At 39.7% G+C, this 19,082-nt stretch overlaps 1 protein-coding gene across 3 annotated transcripts in view; it reads right to left on the bottom strand.

Moving 5' to 3' along the window:
* The window catches only part of btbd11a (BTB (POZ) domain containing 11a), a 200,706-nt gene extending 183,861 nt beyond the window's left edge, over positions 1-16,845 (bottom strand). For all 3 annotated transcript variants that reach the window (XM_055190867.2, XM_055190868.2, XM_055190869.2), the window contains exon 1: positions 15,677-16,845. In XM_055190867.2, coding sequence (XP_055046842.1) covers positions 15,677-16,544 — 868 coding nt within the window. In that variant the 5' untranslated portion in view covers positions 16,545-16,845. The remainder of the gene's footprint in view (positions 1-15,676) is intronic.
* Positions 16,846-19,082: the final 2,237 nt, after the last annotated feature.

The following is a 19,082-nucleotide window of genomic DNA, read 5'->3' as shown; positions in this document are numbered from 1 at the left end:
TACACTACTTTAAAATCCTACTTTAAAGCACGTAACAGACAAATCCAATGAATCCAGACATCATTTCTCCTTTTCAATCCAGATGGCCATTATGTCAAACAGCTCCAGACTGCGATGTTGTGATTCACAATCACCGTCAAGATGAAATCAAGGACTGAACTGATAAATGATTTAGCAACTTAATTATAAAAAATATTACTGAATGTTAAGTTCATCAAATAGTCTTCATGTCCTAGTAAAACAGCTTTTTGGCATAATCAGCAATGGAAAAGCTCTTTGCTAATCAATGTGATTCCACATTTAAATCCTGTTTTTGGAAAATCGCCGCCCTCTGACAGAAGGCATTACGGTGACCTGAATGTCTAAATCTAACCCATCTGAATGTACATATTAATCCATACAAATTAAAAGCCTCATGTACTGCTCGGCATTACAAGTTTATCTGACGGCTTGCCCAGTTAAGATCACATTGAGCCTAACGTGACTGAACCTGCACAATCCCTGCAAGCGGTTAGAGGATGTAAATTTTATATTACACTGTCCGATAAAATGGTCAAAAAAGCTGTCACTGGGCAACCCAGTATCACGAAATCACGTACCTATAATCACGTAAATTCTTTCACGTAAAGTCTTTTGCATGACACTGTTTTCCGCCTTTTTGCGTGAACATGTCACGCATTTCTGTTTATGTGTGTTACTCAACTGTTTTGTCCTATTTTCTTATAATTGTCGCTTCGGTTTAGGGTTAGATTTACATAAAATTACATCCTTACCCAAACCCAACTCTAAAGGGGGTCACACACCGGACACGCAGCTCAGCGCCACGTCGAGTTGCGTCTGGGACAACTCGGAGGTATCGTAAACCGGAAGTGCACATTAAATTGTGCGAGCTTCGTCAGATAGTGTCTACTTTAAAATGCAAATTAAACGTTAGCAGCCAATGTTAATCATTAATGATTTGGGACAAATATGATGCTATTTAATGTTAAACTATGTGAGTGGCGTGACAGGGATTTGAGCAACTTCCCGAGTCGTAGCTGGGCGGCGCGGACAGCCGCCACCTGTCGGCACCAGTGTGCATATACTCATAAAAAACAATGTGTTTGAATTTTTTTAGAACGGTGCAGCGCTGCGCGTCCGGTGTGCAACCCCCTTAACCCTAATGCCAGGTGAAAATGGTTTAAAAATCAGAAAATATAAAAAAAATCATAAAAAAGGTATAAACCAATACTTAAAGTGACATCCTAACACAAACACCAAATCTAACCCTAAACCAAAGCGTCAATGGTTTGAAAATAGGACAAAACAGTCGAGTAAACAATTACGTGACAGACACACGTAAACAGAAATGCGCGACATGTTCACACAAAAAGGCGGAAAACCATGTCAGTGTCACGGAAAAGACTATAGGTACGTGACTATACATAATTTCGTGATACAAGGTTGCATTGGGGTGGTACCCTATAGAAAAAGTCCAAATAGGTATCCTTAAGATATACATTTGGTACAAATATGTACATTTAACTCATTCACCGCCATTGACGAGTTATCTCGTCATTTATGAGTTCATATTTAACTAATAAATATGCCTTTTTGGACGAATTTCAAAGTGAAAGTGTAATACCGCTTTTATCCACCAGATGGCCCAAATCGAATTTATCAAAAACGGAAGTTAAAAAGAGTTAATGATTTTTTTTAACTGCCTTTATGTTTGATAGTCATTCTGAGTCTGATCTCTAACATAAATTCCTTTACAAAAACGCAATTTTTTAAGCTTTTTGCTCAAAATGTTGTATTTTGAAGAGAAATATCCATATTTCAGTGGTTAAATTAAGTAGAAAAAGTAAATATATAATTAAACGTTTTTTCCCCCATTTTGTTTGTTTGTTTATTTGTTTGTTTATTGTTTGTTTGAAAGCAGAAGGTGTGTTCTTTAATTTGATATAATTTGTATGTTTATATATTTATAGAAAATGATTTTTCTTGCAAGGAATTTTGTGAAAATTTTGTTAAAATCACAAAAATGCAGGTGGGCAACTTTTCTCAAAAAGGCTGGCGGTGAATGGGTTAAAGTACTAATATGCACTCTTTGGTACAAAGTTGTCGTTTTTGAAAGGGTACCACTACCCCACTGACAGCTAGGGAACATTTTTGACACTTTTTTTAGTGTATTAAGTGAAAGAAGTACATACAATTATGCTAGAAGCGAATTTGACAATTTATTTAAATTTCATTTGCATCTATAATACAGATGGGAAATTTCTAAAATGCAGGTGATCCAACAGCACACACACACATATGCATGGCTGAGATTATTTTTGCTTAGGAAATGATCAACACATACAATCTAACCTGCAAATGTAACTACTGCATTTTCAATTTTACTGTGATATTTACCACTCCAAAGCTGTCGTCCTTCCATGCTGGGTTTCAAATATTTATTTTAGGCCATTGTGAAATAGCAAAAAAGTAAAATTAAAGACACACACCTGTGCACACAGACAGCCCTCGGGGAACATCCGGTTTGGAGGATGAAATAGAGGATTTAAAACTAGATAGAGAGTTAAGCTTCGCAGATGCTAAATGCGTTTGCATGTATTTTATGACAACAAAGTCGTTCATTAACTTCCCACAGAGCATCATCTTACTAATGGCACCTCAAACGGGTCAGAGGCTCTTTTAATGGGATTCGCATCACCAATATCAGAGAAGCAAAATGATGGCAACACTGTAACAGTTCATTTGAATAATGCAAAAGTTAGTCAGAAGAATATGAAATAAATGATGCACAGAGCTTACAGAATAACTATGGGCGATGTTTCAAAATAACAAGATAGAAATACAGTAGTATAAATGAATATTCTGCCATTATTCGCTAATCCTGCTGTCAAACAAACCTAAAAGTTTCTCGAAGCTAAAAGTAAATCCATCTTTAAAAACATATTATGTGCATGCAGAAAACTCTGAACGTAGCACAATGGTCTACTGTTATGCTAATACAAGCTTTGTCATCCTCTTTAAAGCTTCATAGCCCCTTTTTTACACTTCACTGTTATGTAGCAAGAGCTGCAAAATCATTTTTCAGTACATTTGCATTTCCAAAACGCATCTGGAATGAGACAATTTTCTGTTTTGGAAGGTTAACTATCCTTTAAACCCGTTTTATATGAAAAACAAACAGCCAATGAAATTGCCCCTTCTCACCCTCCATTTTTGTACTCATTGTATGTAATTTCATAAAGCAAAACAATAGGTGTGAGAGAAAATGAAAACCCAACAACTGAAAGGTCATCATATTTGAATGAATATAGGGAAGTCGCACAACTTGGCGGCCATGTTTGCAATGCCTCTGGGCAGTTATTTCAGTCATGCAAGACTAAAGTCAGATCTACTTGAATGGGGAAAGACAGATACCTCTAAAATCGCACTTCATGTGATTCTATGCAGAGCTCCTCCCCCAGAGCATCGTCAGTCTTTATCGATTAATGATTGGTTACTTTAACTGGAAGGCGGGACTTCCGTCGCCAGATCGGCCATATTGATTATTGCATCATCTCTTATTTATAAGTTGTGTCCCAATTTGAAGGCTGTGACCTTCAAAGGACGTATTCTAAGACTGATTGTATCACAACAGCGTGACTGAAGGCTAGTAAGGCCGCCCCAATTCAAAGTCTGCTTAAAATTAAGCCTCAAAATGTGTCCTTATTTCTCAGCCAAGAGGCAGATTTATTTGATGTTGACATTCAAGAAATGGTACAGTTAAAGGAATTGTTCACCCAATGATAAAAATCATCTAGGGGTGGCCAATTACATTTAGGGGGTGGCCAAAGTGGATTTTTGGGGGTGGCCAAGTGGATTTTTATCATTGTGTGAACAATTCCTTTAACTGTAACACTTCTTGAATGTCAACATCAAATACATTTGAACAGCCATAAGCACTTCAATGCAAACCAAGCCAGTCAGGCCAGAGCCCTCACTAGAGATATTGGCTAAAGGTGGAAAACAACTACCCGGTCTCACGAGGTTTCGTTATATAGTCACATAATTTTTGTATTCTTTTTTCGTGATATTATAACGAATTTACGCATTTTTCGTGATCGTATAACAAATTCCTGTTTTCGTGTGATCATCACGTATTGGTTACTCAAATGCTTTTTCCTATTTTTAAACCATTGTCGCTTCGGTTTAGGGTTAGATTTGGTGCTTGCGTTAGAATGTCACTTTATATATTGGTTTATACTAATTTTTCTTATTTATATATGTTTTTATTATTTATTATATGTTGCCTGGCGTTAGGGTTAGAGTTGGGTTTGGATGTCATCTTATGTAAATCTAACCCTAAACCGAAGCAACAATGGTAAGAAAATAGGACAAAACGGAGGGGTTACTTGAGTGTAACCTTGTTCCCTGAAAAAGCGAACGAGATAGGCATCCAACGATTGAGGCCTCCAGCAAGAACTAAGATTCCTTCGTAGGACCTAGCTATAGTCCTTGAGGGTCTGGTTCAGACCCCCTTTGAACCTCTAGAGTCAGCATAGACTTCTGACACTAAAGATGGTTTTTCTAATGGCGATAACTTCTTTAAAAAGAATTGGGGATATGCAGGCCCTGGCGGTCTCGCCATCCTGTCTAGGGGGCTGTTTACACTTGGTATTAAGATGTGTTTTCATCGATCGGATCACAAGTGGACGAGAGAGACACATTACGTTTACACCTGGTATTTAAATCCGTCTCTTTTGTCCACTTTCGATCGGTTCTGTGCTGAATACTGTGAGGGGGTGGTCTGTGGGATGGTGGGCAAGTCTCTCTGCTGTCATTCAAACGCGAGCGGGAGTAATGATGAGTTTATATGGACGCAAACTAATATTATGTCGGAGTGCACTGCTTGTTTAGCAAGTAAACATGCTGCACAGTGTTTTTTGCGTGTATATGTAAGAGCCTTCTCTGAATTTTCAGCGCAATTGATGAAATAGGATTGAGCAACTTTCACACACTTTCAAAACGAAACTACGGATATCAGCCGCTTAAGTTTTATCAATGAAAAGCTAAAAATAGCGCTGTTCACTGTATGTTCATGCCAGAAGTCAAAAAAGACGTAAAACTTGTGTTTAATACCTCAGATTAGATAAATGGGCGGAGAGAAGGCGGTCGCGTGTGGCTGTTCGAACGCATTCAACCACATGTGCGTTCCGCAACTCCAAAGCGATCCGATCAAAAGTGGTTTTGACTACCTCTGGATGTGGCTGAAAGTGGTAGAAAGTGGACGAGCTCAAAACGTTTTGAACACCGTTTACACCTGGCATTAACGTCGTCCACTTGTGATCCGATCGACGAAAATGCATGTTAATGCCAAGTGTAAACAGCCTCTAGGTTTTGCCCCAGGAATGATGAAGGTGTGATGCGGCGGGCTGGTCCTTTCTGCATACGTTCACAAGATTTTATAGCTTGGATGTTCATGTCACTCCAGGATCTCATGTCCTCGAGTCAACATCTCAAGCTGATGTCTATACCATTTGTCCATAAAGGGGTATACCCCACTGCTACTATCAGTAAGGGGTGCCTTCTTATAGGTGTTTGTGAGGCGGCAGGAGCATCCTTTCCGCACACATCCACTATTTTAGTTTGGTTGTTTATGTCTGAGATTTCCTTGCGGTCCTTGTGCGCACACTTACACATCCGTAAGGGGTCCAGACATCTCCAAGCACGGCAGCGTGGGTATTGTCGTTCCCCATAACGCTTAGCAGCGCAGCATCAAAGTAATTAAGCTTTTGATAGGGAACGGAGGGGTTACTTGAGTGTAACCTTGTTCTCTGAAAAAGCAGAACGAGATGCTGCTCTGTCTTGCCGTACAGTAGATGTCCCAGGACTGGTCTTCAAACAAAAGATCTGATGACACAGCTGGTGCTCATCTATTTTATAGCCTCGCATCGGGTGCGCTGTGATGTCGTCATCAACCGAGGCTATATACCTCCGGGTCAATTCCATTGACGTGTTTACACACTATATTCAGCTGGTCAAAAATAAAGACGTTTCCCCATAGCGCTTAGCAGCGCAGCATCGAAGTAAAGCTTTTGATAGGGAACAGTTGAGTAACCAATACGTGATAACCACACGAAAACAGGAATTCGTTATACGACCACGAAAAAACTCGGAAATTCGTGATAATATCACGAAAAAAGAATTTAAAAAATACGTGACTATATAACGAAATTTCGTGAGACTGGGCTGAAAACAACTAGTTTACTTTCTCTTCACATCTAGCACAAGTCAAACCAGCAGACTCATCAAAACACTATTGTATGAACAACAACTGAAAAAAACAAACAAAATCTGCGACATTAAGGCTTTTGTTTCTCTCAGAAAAATTCTGTGTAAGCTCTAGAAGAAATCGGTCTGTTAACTATAACTGCGCTTTAGGTCATTGCAGATTTGAACAGAACTTTAGTGTTATTCTCTAAATGGGACAAAAGACTTTCTGTGATATCTATTAAAGCATCTTTTTCATTGCTTAAAAAACAACATTATTTTGTGTATTTGCTATAATACAATGTGTTTGCATGGTTTATGGTTCAAAAAACACATTATTTTCCACAAACCGTATTTTTGTAGCTCCAGATTTCACCCTTTACTGAAATGCACTGATTTTGTACAAAACTCATCGATCTGAAAAGCTCTGTGTTCCTGATTGGCCAGCTAATCTGTATGTTGTGATTGGCCTGAATACCTCTGATGTCAGCCGTAAATATGATGCTCCTTACCATGTTTGAAATATTCGGTCAAAACGCAATGCTAGTGAGTCCAAAGCGGGAGGAATTATGAAAAATTTCGGTTTTTACAACATCACCAATCCCAGGAAGTAAACTGTTGCCTACAATCCGTGTGTTTGTTGTAGTCCAAGAAAAGAGATTTACGTTGGAGACGATAACCTCGCATCATCGTTTACTTTGGGGTTTGAACCTTTTGCATATCATTAACATGTACTAATACACACTTACACACTAAAGGAAATGTAAAATCGTGAATCGGATAATAGGTGCTCTTTAATCAATGATATGCGACTGAAACGTAATTTTTCGCCTTGCGATAAGTCATTCCACATCACATTTACTAATATCACATCCACCGCGCTTGGCATTATTTTTAACCGAAAGACATTAATGCCAAGGAAAGCCCCTAAAACTTAGGAGCGGCAAGGTATTGGTGTTTCTTAGAGGTAATAGTAAATTATTTTAAATTAAAAGAGATGTATGAGTGTTATCCAAACATTATTGGCATGATAAGCCTCTTATACTTGGGAGCACACACGTATTAGGCTGTTTCTGGGAGGTTTTAGTTCATAATTATATGACTTAATTGCATCAGGTGACCTGAAAATATGAATGAACTGTTTCCATTTCAGTTTTGTGAAATACAGCTTTTCCGAATTGCCTAAAAAAAACCCTCATGCGAGCGTATAAGCTTTTGATGATACATGGGAATTTTTGCGAAATCTACTTGATTCCATTGGGCGGTTTATTGAATTTGCAAAGTCAATTTGCGCAATTTAAATGGTAATTGAAATGAAGCTTATGATGAAAGAGCAACACTTAAAAGATTTCAGCATCTTTTAATCTACCAGTCGCATCAAAGGGCATTCATGGACATCAGAGGTTACTCTACCATGAGATGGTTCTTTGAGAAGTGTGTTTCTGCAGTTTGCAAAAGAGACTTTGTATTGATGGGATTTAGGCAAATAATACGTATAAACAGAGAATTTGTAACCAGCAATGTGCACCAGTGACTGCAGCAAACGGGAGAGAGAGTGAAGTGTATCTGCAGTTCCCTTATAATCATCCTGCATTGACCTTCAAAGATCTCCTTGAAAGATGCCATCCATAATGAAGGAAACAGCATGACTTTTATTCAAAGAAAATTAAAAAGATGATGTCGCTATACAGTATGTGACCCTGCCTGTCCAGGCTAAAGTGGAACAATCAATTATAGATTTTTTTATCTTTGAAATTACCTTAAACATTAAAGATACATAAATTCATCCTGTGTGAAAATATAACATTGATATCTTTAATATTGTCTGAGTAAGTTCATGTCAAAGATTGAAATCAACCAGTGTCAACTTTAATGCTCCAAGTCACATGTTTAGATAATGAAACTTCAGCGTGGATTTCACAGACAGGGTCACACATTTTCTCTGTGCTGTGACCTGTGAAATGTTTTGAGTTGTTAACAGGTCTATGGATGATTTATCATTTAAACCGTCCCACTGACTGCTGCAGAGTGGGAGATAGCTGGCATGTATACCGAAGGCTTCGTGCATGGGAGTGCTGTAGAGATTCATGCGTTTCACCATCGGCCTCAGCTCGGCGTGGGTTCTGTGCTCACTCATCAGCCACCTGCTGGGACACCATTCCCACGTTAAATTCCTTCGGAGGGGTCAAAGGGCATCACACCCTGAACACTGACTAAGCAGACAGCACTGGTGCACTTCACATAGCAGATGCAATCATGCAGTGGCAGAAATTTCACAGTAAAAACAAGCCAATATTTTTTGCATTTGGAAATTTGTTTTTATTTATTATGTGTAATTTTTGTGTGTTATTTATTTATTATTATTCTTTTCTTTTTTGCTTTGTTTTGGGGTGGGAGGTGAGAAAGGGGTGAATCACACTCCTATTACTATGAATATAGTGTTTCAATGTAGTACAACACGTAGCGTGCGATGCGTAGCGTATGAAGAGTAGTGTACGATGCATTCCGTAAGATGCGTAGTGTACAATGTGTTCCGTACGATGCGTAGCGTATGATGCGTTCTGTACGATACGTTCTGTACAATGTGTAGGTTATGATGCATTCTGTACGATGCATAGCGTATGATGCGTAGTGTACGATGCGTCGCGTATGATACGTTCTGTAATGCATAGCGTTTTATGCGTTCCGTACAATGCGTTCCATAATGAGTAGCATATGATGAGTTCCGTATAAAAGCTCTGTATGATGTGTAGTGTATGATGCATTCCATACGATGCATAGCGTATGATGCGTTCCGTACGATACGTTCTGTACAATGCGTAGCATACGATGCATTCTGCACGATGCATAGTGTACGATGCATAGTGTATGATGCGTAGTGTATGATGCGTTCTGTAATGCGTAGCATATGATGCGTTCCATACAATGCGTTCCGTACAATATGCTCTGTACGATGCGTATCATATGATGCGATCTGTATGATGCATAGTGTACGATGCATTCCATACGATGCGTAGCGTATGATGCGTTCTGTAATGCATAGCGTTTTATGCGTTCCGTACGATGCGTTCCGTAATGAATAGCATATGATGAGTTCCGTACGAAACGCTCTGTACAATGCGTATTGTATGATGCATTCTGCACGATGCGTAGTGTATGATGCGTTCCGTATGATACGTTCTGTACAATGCGTATTGTATGATGCATTCTGGACGATGCGTAGTGTATGATGCATAGTGTATGATCCGTAGCGTATGGTGCGTAGCGTATGATGCGTAGTGTATGATGCAAAGTGTATGATGCGTTCTGTAATGCGTAGCATATGATGCGTTCCGTATAATGTGTTCCGTACGATATGCTCTGTACGATGCGTATCGTATGATGCGTTCTGTACGATGCGTATCGTATGACGCGTTCTGTACGATGCATTCCATACGATGCATAGCGTATGATGCGTAGCGTATGATATGTTCTGTAATGCATGTAGCGTATGATGCGTTCCGTACGATGCATTCCGTAATGCGTAGCGTATGATGCGTTCCGTACGATACGTTCTGTACAATGCGTAGCGTATGATGCATTCTGTATGATGCGTAGCATACAATGCGTTGCGTACGATGCATAGTGTACGATGCGTTTCGTACAATGCGCTCTGTAATGCGTAGCGTATTATGCATCCCATACGATACGTTCTGTACGATGCGTAGCGTACGATGAATAGCGTACGATGCATAGCGTACGATGCGTAGCGTACGATGGATAGCATACGATCTGTAGTGCACGATGCGTAGCTTATGATGCTTTCTGTATGATGCGTAGCATACAATGCGGTGTGTACGAGGCGTAGTGTACGATGCGTTCCGTACAATGCGAAGCAAAAAAATGCGTAGAGTGTGATGCTTAGCGTGCGATGCACAGCGTACGATGCTTGTGATGAACACAGAGACACAGAGGAGAGACAAAAACGTCAGTCACAAATAAGAAGTCTAAAACAAAGATTTTAAAGAAAATGGCAGAGCATTTCGATAAAAGACAAGAGGATATTCAGTTCTCCATATCTGTAGCTACAACATCTTACCGGATTTTACGCATTGTACGCTACACTACTCTCTGGTGAATGCACAACAGATGTCGCTGGAAGCTTGTTATTATAGTTTATAAAGTTTAAAATAGGGATATTTTTCTTACAAAACTTAATCGATTACCTTCAGAATCCTTTATTAACCCCCTGGATCCATGTGGATTACGTCTGTGAAGGATGAATGCACTTTTTTGGGCTTCAAAGTCAGAAGCTACGTATTTCTTGATCCCTGTTTACTACAATTCTTAAGCTTGGAAGAGCAAATACTATTTTTTAAATAAGTTAGACTGTGTTTGTCTAAAAAATATATAATGATGTACATCGAGGATGGCTTAAGGGTGAGTAAACCATGCTCTAATTGTCATTATTCGCTGAAGTATCCCTTTAAATTGAAAAGGGGTGTTCACAGTTTTGACTGTGTAAAGTAATTGCTTTATGAGGGCTTCTCAAAACTGTAGAGAAAAAGAGTTTTTGACATCAGGTCAAGTTCAAGTTCTTCGAGAGCACGGTGTGGGAGGAATGTATTAAGCTAAATACGAGCTGTACGATCAATAGTGACTAAGTCTTCGGGATGCCAAAGTTAACTTTCATCTCATCTACACGCTCAGAAAAATGATACAAAAGCTGTCACTGTAACCATACCCTTTCAAACATACACATATGTACCTAAAGAGTGTATATTAGTACCTCACAGATAAATATAGGTACCTCGCAGGTAAATTATCTGTACTTAAATGGTACATATTAGGACGTCATTGGTTCCACCCTGGCAACCACCAGAATGTTTTCCACAGGCAAACACTACATTATATTTTATAAAATGTAAACATCTAGCGATGTAAGCTGAGCCCCAGGCTGCTCCTCGCTGAATCACCAAAACCTGCTACTTTTTTCCACTGTTGTACTGCTTTGTCTGGTCTAAATCTGCCATACATACTTCATGATATGTTAAAGATTTTATAGACCACAGTCAAGCCGTCTGACCGTGCATTTCACTGGCATCGAGATGATTCAAGCACCCTGAAGCAACATTTCACAAGAACATTAGGTGGTAAAACTAGCTCTCACTTTTCAGCCGTCTTAGGGGACACATTTCGTGAGTGATGTCTTAGCATATATATGCATGACAAGCAGCAAGCAAAATGACTGCTGTCAGCAACTCATGAAAAACAAATTACATCAAATCGAGGCGCGACATGAACTATGCATCAATAATATATGCGGTGGGACGTCTCGTACGATGCTCAAAATTGAGCAGATACAATATTTTAGAAGAGGCAACAAATCCTTCACATCAAGAATCAAAATTTCATTTTCACGGCTTATCTGGGACTCCGCTTGCTTTTTTTGCATCCCCTCTCAGATTTCTACCTCCCACAACAGAGACAAAACTCTCCCAATGCTCTTTCATACCAATATCACAGTAATCTTCTTCCAACTTTCTCATTTTACCATCTCATCTCGAGTCATTCATCATTTTATTCACCTTCCATCCGACCTTTCCTCACTCATCTCTATACATTTCTTTCTCTTAGACTCTCTTTTGCTTTTGTGGTCGGAGAACATTATTCTTAAAATAGGTCTGTCAGTTAAGTCCGCTGATAATCAACCCTGCACAGAAAATTGACCATAAGCAGCAGCGGCATAACCACACGCTAACGGACGGCCATTTGGGCAATTTAAAACAAGCGGCGAGCTAAGCAGTAAATATATGGGAAAATGAGGAAAACGGAGGGCAGCGGCCTACATGCATCAGTCGATTAAGGAAAATTAGTTCTGCATTACAAACATAAACATCACGGATCCTCGAAATCCTTGAAAGTCTGTGAATCTGGGGGAAAAAAATTCAAGGCCCTGGGAAGTTTTTGAAAATATACATACATAGATACAGGTCATTGAAAGTGCTTGAATCTATTTTACGCAAGAAGTTTTCTGCAAAAAAAATCATATTATTCCCTGTGTAGTGTAGGATAATATCATAAAAATTCTACACACGTGCTAAACTGTTCGTTTTAAATGCTTATATCTTCTGTATGCGAATATTGATACCAAAATGCTTTTTTGCATAGTTGTGTTTGACACATGAAAACGTCTCGGGTTACGTATGTAACTGTTGTTCCTTTAGAAGGGAACGAGACGCTGCGTCTCCCTTGCCATACTTTCTGCGTCCCTGTAACGCCGTCTTTGGCAATGTTTCAGATAGCGATATACTTCCTGGTTCTCGCGTCACCCTGTCTTTGTCGTTAAGCCTCACCATTGGTTGAATTTGATATACACATTCAGACGCATTTACTCCTGGAGGCGTCCCCAAAGTGTCACCGCAGTGACGCAGCGCGAGTTCCCTCAAAAGGAAACTGTAACAATGTATCTTAAAAAGTAACACAATGTAACCTTGCTTTCACTTGAAATGTGTCCCCACATTTAATCCTTGAATTTGAGGGTATTGGACCTGGAAAGTCCTTGAAAAGTCCTTGAATTTGAAGTTCACTAAGGTGTGGGAACCCTGTAACAGACACCTGTCAGTCTTATGCTGCGTTCAGACCAGCCACGGTAGAGGCGTCACGCGCGAGTGATTTCAATGTTAAGTCAATGTAAAGACACGTTGATGCGCGTCTGGAGGTCTCGCGGCACGAATGAGGCATGTAGCGCGACACGGTAGATGCGATTCAGCCTCATTCACGTGTCTTGTTCGCGCGAATGGCACGAATTGAGCTTTGCCGCAGGAAACACGCGAGTTGAACATTTTGAACTTTGGCGGGAAAACGCGCTGCATTAACCAATCAGGAGCTTGCTCTAGTAGTGACGTGATTACAGAAAGCGAGCGGAGTCGCAGAAGCCCCTCCCATGACGCGAATTGCCGCGTGAATGTCTAGATAACTAGAATTTCACGCATGAAGTGAGTAAACTCAAGCGGCAAACTTGACGCAAATTTGACACCTCAAACGCGTCTGGTGTGAACCCACAGTTACAGGCTTACTCCTTAAAGGTGCTCTTGACAGAAATGCAATTTAATATACATTACGTTAGTGGTGTATAAAGACCTTACAAAATGAACTGTATTGTTTTCATTATCTTAGAATGAGCCGTTTTATCTACATACAACTGCTGTAGAGTGCAGTGGCAGCTACCGTAGCTTCTCTATACTTTTCGAAAAGGAGGGGTGAGCAATTCACAATCTCACCACTAGATGCCGCTAAAAACTACACAGTGGACCTTTAAAGCAAGTTCTGTATTGACGTTTTCAGCAGTAACAACATAAACAACGGCTGTCGCGGTCCGCATGTAACTTCCGGTAAACATAGTTTATTTATATAACAAGCAAAAAAAAATGACACATAGATTACCTATAGGAAACCAAAACATGTGTTATTTTCAACGAGGCATTTGTTCAAGGGATCAGTTTAGCAACTAGTCAGACCATTAAAAAACGAAACCGGAAGTAAAGTTCGGATCCAGACGTGTATCACGTCCGTCCGATGAAACCGGCTATAAGGTTTGGATTGAAAAGCTGCTAAGCAGTGCTGAAATTACAGCTATTTTCCAAAAGCTCCTGAAAGCAATAGCAATTTGGTCCAAAATTGAACTTTCTAAGACCTTAGTGATATTGAACAAACAGAGAGAATGTGCTGAGAGTTTTGCATTGAAAATATGGAGGTGTGACGACAATTGTGTCTCCTCCGAACAGACAGAGAAAAACGTGACACAGCATAATCATTTGGAACCAAAATATACACAAGCTATGTTTTTACACGGACGGGTCATTTTTTATCATAACGTGTCCATGACAGCATCCTGACTGGCTCATTAAGAAAATTTAAAACTGGTAGCTTGATGATCTTATACAGCAAATATTTTTGCAGAATTCAAAAAGAAAATGCTCTTTGATAATGAATGGAGACTTCAAGATTTAAAAAGGATATCAACCTAAATTATGGTCCGTTTCATAGCACAAGGCCCTTTTTTTTTATACTTTTGTGGTATTTTGCATTGCAATTTAGCCATTCATATAAAATTTCTTATTTTGTTTATACTCTTTCGCAAAACAAGGAAAATCATACGGGTGTGAAACTAATCAATGAGTTTGACATTTTTAGACAATTCCATCCTTTAAACCCTCCTAATTCACTCATTTGGGCCCTTCGATAGCTAAGTGGGTAAAGCTGTAGTGGATTAAGCTGTTATCCTTAGGTTGCACCTTTTTTTTGTCTTGTTATGGGCAGTCAGCCTTATAACCCAAAGGGCGCCGATTTGATTCCCAAGACTGGCAGGAAATGACAGAGGTGGCGTTGAACAAGGCACCTTTACCCCTCTCCCCTTGCTCCTCTGGGTGTGCGTGTGTGTGTGTGTTCACGACATGCCAAAGACACAAACCACTGACCATTACATCAATTTTATTTACTTTAAACTCATCAACTTTCTGCAATTTGAAAGCATCAACAATGTAAAAAATAATGAATGACTCAGACGACCCTACTCTAATGAGCATAAAACGTACGATTATAGGCTACCCATAACAAATGACTGTTGTAGACAGTGTTAATAATTCAAGCAATGTGAAGATAGAAATGTTTCTCTGTTCTTTAATTCATCATCCCCTCGACTCTCCATCTGCTCATCATTTCAGACTCATGCACAAAGCCGTGACGATGCACAACAATGCTTGTGTCAACTCCTGAAGTTGTGGCATGAATAGCAAAGAAGACCATGACTTATGCATCTTAACCATAAAAATGAATCTGTGCCTAAATTGATCTCTCATGCACGGTTGATAATCACTTTAGGAAGTGGTCAGCGATCTCAAATCGTTACTAATTTGGAGCCCTTGATTATGCCATCATAATAAGCCCCTCGTGTCAGGAAACAAGGTTATTCAAACAGGTGGGGAAATGAACTGCAGGACACAGTATGATGCGTTTCCTGTTGGGAATGCACCTGTCGCAGTGTCTAAATGAATAAGATGACTGAAAACAAACATCCTGCTGGGACTCTCTTATGTCTTCAAACAGATTAAGATATTTATTACCCAGACAAATAAACTGTGCTGTGAATTAGCAAACAGTTATGAGGTTGGGATCATACACAATGTAATAGATAGATAGATAGATAGATAGATAGATAGATAGATAGATAGATAGATAGATAGATAGATAGATAGATAGATAGATAGATAGATAGATAGATAGATAGATAGATGACTGACTCGTCTCTGAGCTATGGTGCGTTACTGCGTAATTGCGTCACAATATGCCAGCAGGAACCAATAAGAAAAAGTGTATAATAGTCAAATATATATATAAAAAAAGGGGGAAGTGTGCCAAGACCTAATGTTTTACAGTAAGTAATATTTACCGCTTGCATTCTTGCCACAAATCAGGTGCTGGTACGGCTGCAAAAGACCCCACAGCTCTGAATCATTATTGATGGCCTGCTCCAGTGACTCCAAGGTAAACTTTGGCACTCCGTTCTCCTTCTCAACCTGCGCGCTCCTCTGCACGCGGCTGAACACCTCTCTGAAGAGGCTCTCCATGCATGCGCTCAGGTAAATGGCCGCGTGCTCGTGGATGCGCAGGGCCACCCGGCTATCCACCATCCACCTGAAGAACTTGCCCACGGAGAACACAAGCCCGCATCGGACAGACTTACCCCGGCTGAACTTATCGCCGGTGTTCATGTTGTAAAGCGAGAGCGCGCTGAGCGCCGCGGTGATGCAGTTCACGGAGATGGTCCACGAGAGGACCATCTTGATCGCGCTCTGCATCTCGTGTTTGGTGCATCTGGCGTAGCGCAGACTCAAGCGCTGAGCTTCCCTGGCGATCCTCACCAGCGCACGGCTGACCAAAGCGGACAGCTTGGCCAGGATCTCCCGCGACGCGTTCCCCACGCACAACTCCTCGTCTTTGCGCAACGCGACTTCCACCTCTCCGAGAGTCCACGGCACGTCCTCCTCCAGCTCGGGCAGTTTGGCGCACTGGCCCGAGCACTCTAGGATTTCCGTGTCTTCCGCCAGGACGGTGTTGACCGTGTCCAAACTGTTGTGTCTGCTGTGCATGGATTCGGTCAGATGCCAGCAGTTGCCCCCATGCGCATATGACAAATGCGTGTCGGAGCAACAGAGTGACACGCTGGACGACCTGAAGGAATCCGCCGCGCCACCATAACCGGAATCGAGGGTTAAATCCTCCAGCGTCCTCGCCGCAGTCTTACTCTTGCCTGACATGGCTGCACCTCATAATGTTAGGCTTGTGCCTGGTGTTTTAAAAGGATATCCAAAACGCGTTCCCGTGACGCGCCCTCTCCTACGCACAGTAAAGGAATGTATAACCAAATAGTTTAATTTCCTTTCAGGACCGCACTCGTTCAGTACGCACAGTGACAGGTAGTTCACTAAAGTAAAATATATCCAGGGCGCGCTTCTGCTCCTAACTTCTCGTGCGTATTGTAAGATCTCCAAACGCCTCAACCGACCACTGCATCGCTGTCTGCAAAAAACACTCGTGTGAGGAGGAGTCATCCAAATGAATCACTCGTACGGGGAGGGTATTTGTACATAAAGTACATATAAGAGGGCGCGCCAACGTATTAAGAGGAAAAACCCACGGCCAATCAAAATGTTTAAAACTATAAACGGGCGGGGTGAGGACACTATTCCCTCTATCTGTTGCAGCATTTATTATAAGAACCTGATAATCATCTGTTAGACTGGAATAGGTGGTGCGCATTGAAATAAACACATAAATTATATTGTCCTTCGAGCTCTTCCATAAAAAATGTTGTTGTCCCCTATAATTAAAAACATATATCTATGTGTATTGGAATAAAGAAAATGTAACTGACTATTGATTTTAACCAAAAACGAAGTGCGTAACGCACTCTCAATAACCAAAGGTGCGCAATCTCCCAGAATCGTCATGTCATGAAGTATCATCCCCTTTCTTCTTAGCCAGAGGATGTTTACGAGATGATGCTAGTCTTAAACGATTAAAAACTGAACTCGGGCAACTATTTCAGAGCCTTTGTAAAAGTTTTGGAATAATATTAGCAATACACACAAGTGTGCTGTGAGGGATTGCGTGAAATGCATTTACAAAATTGAATTGCCTTTCATAAAAACGCTTACGTTGACGTGAGAAGCCTAATCTGTCTTCTTATGAATTCATTATTATTATTATTACACACGAAGCTAAATGCATTGAGGCAAAGTTTGGTACCCATGATGAATGAATAAGTTTGTATTTGGCGCCATCTAACGGTTATAACGTGTCTCTGGCCTGGTCATCCTATCTGTAACTATTAATTATGTCTTAACATTATACATTTTTTAATTCTATTCTCACAAATCAACGACAGTCCAGTAACATAATACAAGAAATATAGTAAGATACACAAGACTTGTGACACGGATAACACAATAGAAAAAAACCAGGAATAATATCACAACTTTTTAACGCTGATTCAGTAAACTTTTTGCAAAATACATTATAAAAATACAACTCAGCATGACTTGTGAATATTCAAGCATGAGGAAGTGATGGTGTGGCAAAAAGATTATGCAACTGAACCTGTCACTTTTACCGGACTGCTTCACAATTTATGATCATCATTAAACAATAAAATCTATATAAATGAATATATCTCTCTTCGCTTTACAAATATATAAAAAAGTGGTTTAGTTGGTATGTATGAACATAATCTTTCTGTGCCGATATAAATCTACAATATTTTAAGTATAATAAGTTTTATTCATCTTACATTTGAATTACCTTAAATATGAAGAGTGCAGCGAGATGCATCAGTCTAGATAGAGAACATCTCCTTCTTTATATCTGCATTGTGCTGCTTGTTGCCTGGAAACACAAATGGTGACAAAGAATAAATCATGTAGGATATCTTAAAAATGAACTATGGTTATGTCAGGATGAAAAAAACAAGTATAAGTAATGTTTAATGACGCACTATAAATCTATAGATTTCTTTACTTGTATATGGAAAATGCATCTTTATTATATTACAAACACTATGATTGATGTGTACGGCTGGAAATACATTTTCAATTTGACACATTCCAGTGTTTTTAAAATAAGCAGCATGTCTACATGGTTGATGATAACTTAATTTGTCACCATAATGATGCACACATTTGCTTATGCTTAATCTAAATAATATAAATATATTCAGTGCCATTTCACTAAAGAATCATTAGTCCAAACTATTTCTGTTATGTCTTAATAACATATATGATTCACTGTGACATGAAATTCTGAAACTAGATGAAAAATTGGGTTTTGCTATACATGCGATTGTAATAGTGTAATTAATATTTAATAGCATATTTTAACTTGTCCTCAAATACATTGCCTGTCAATTGAGTAGAGTTAAATAATTAATAAAGTTTAGGAATTTTATGCTTCTCGGACATCTTATGAGCTTCCCAACTCGGCTGTACGGTTATAGATGCCATACACAATACTATATTATTGAGACAGATGCAGTATAAATGTCACAGTGTTACAATTTCTTAAAAATATATTACAAATGTACGCGTCCACAGCGCCGCCATGCTTCAGCAAAACAAAACGCAATGACATGTCGCTTCTCATGTGCTCATCCGGGTACTGCAGCATCAGCCAATGAGCTTCGAGGATGAAACGAATATTTCTTCATTGTTTTTACTGTGTAAAATGTACAAAACACGCCTGGTAATTCTCATATATACAATCTCTGAGTATCAGTACCTTAACTGTGTGAAAAGAAACGT

The sequence above is a fragment of the Misgurnus anguillicaudatus genome, chromosome 1, assembly GCF_027580225.2.
Source record: "Misgurnus anguillicaudatus chromosome 1, ASM2758022v2, whole genome shotgun sequence".
Classification (NCBI taxonomy): domain Eukaryota; kingdom Metazoa; phylum Chordata; class Actinopteri; order Cypriniformes; family Cobitidae; genus Misgurnus; species Misgurnus anguillicaudatus.
The sequence above is the reverse complement of the archived record's forward strand: the minus strand, read 5'-3'. Positions and strand labels throughout refer to the sequence as shown.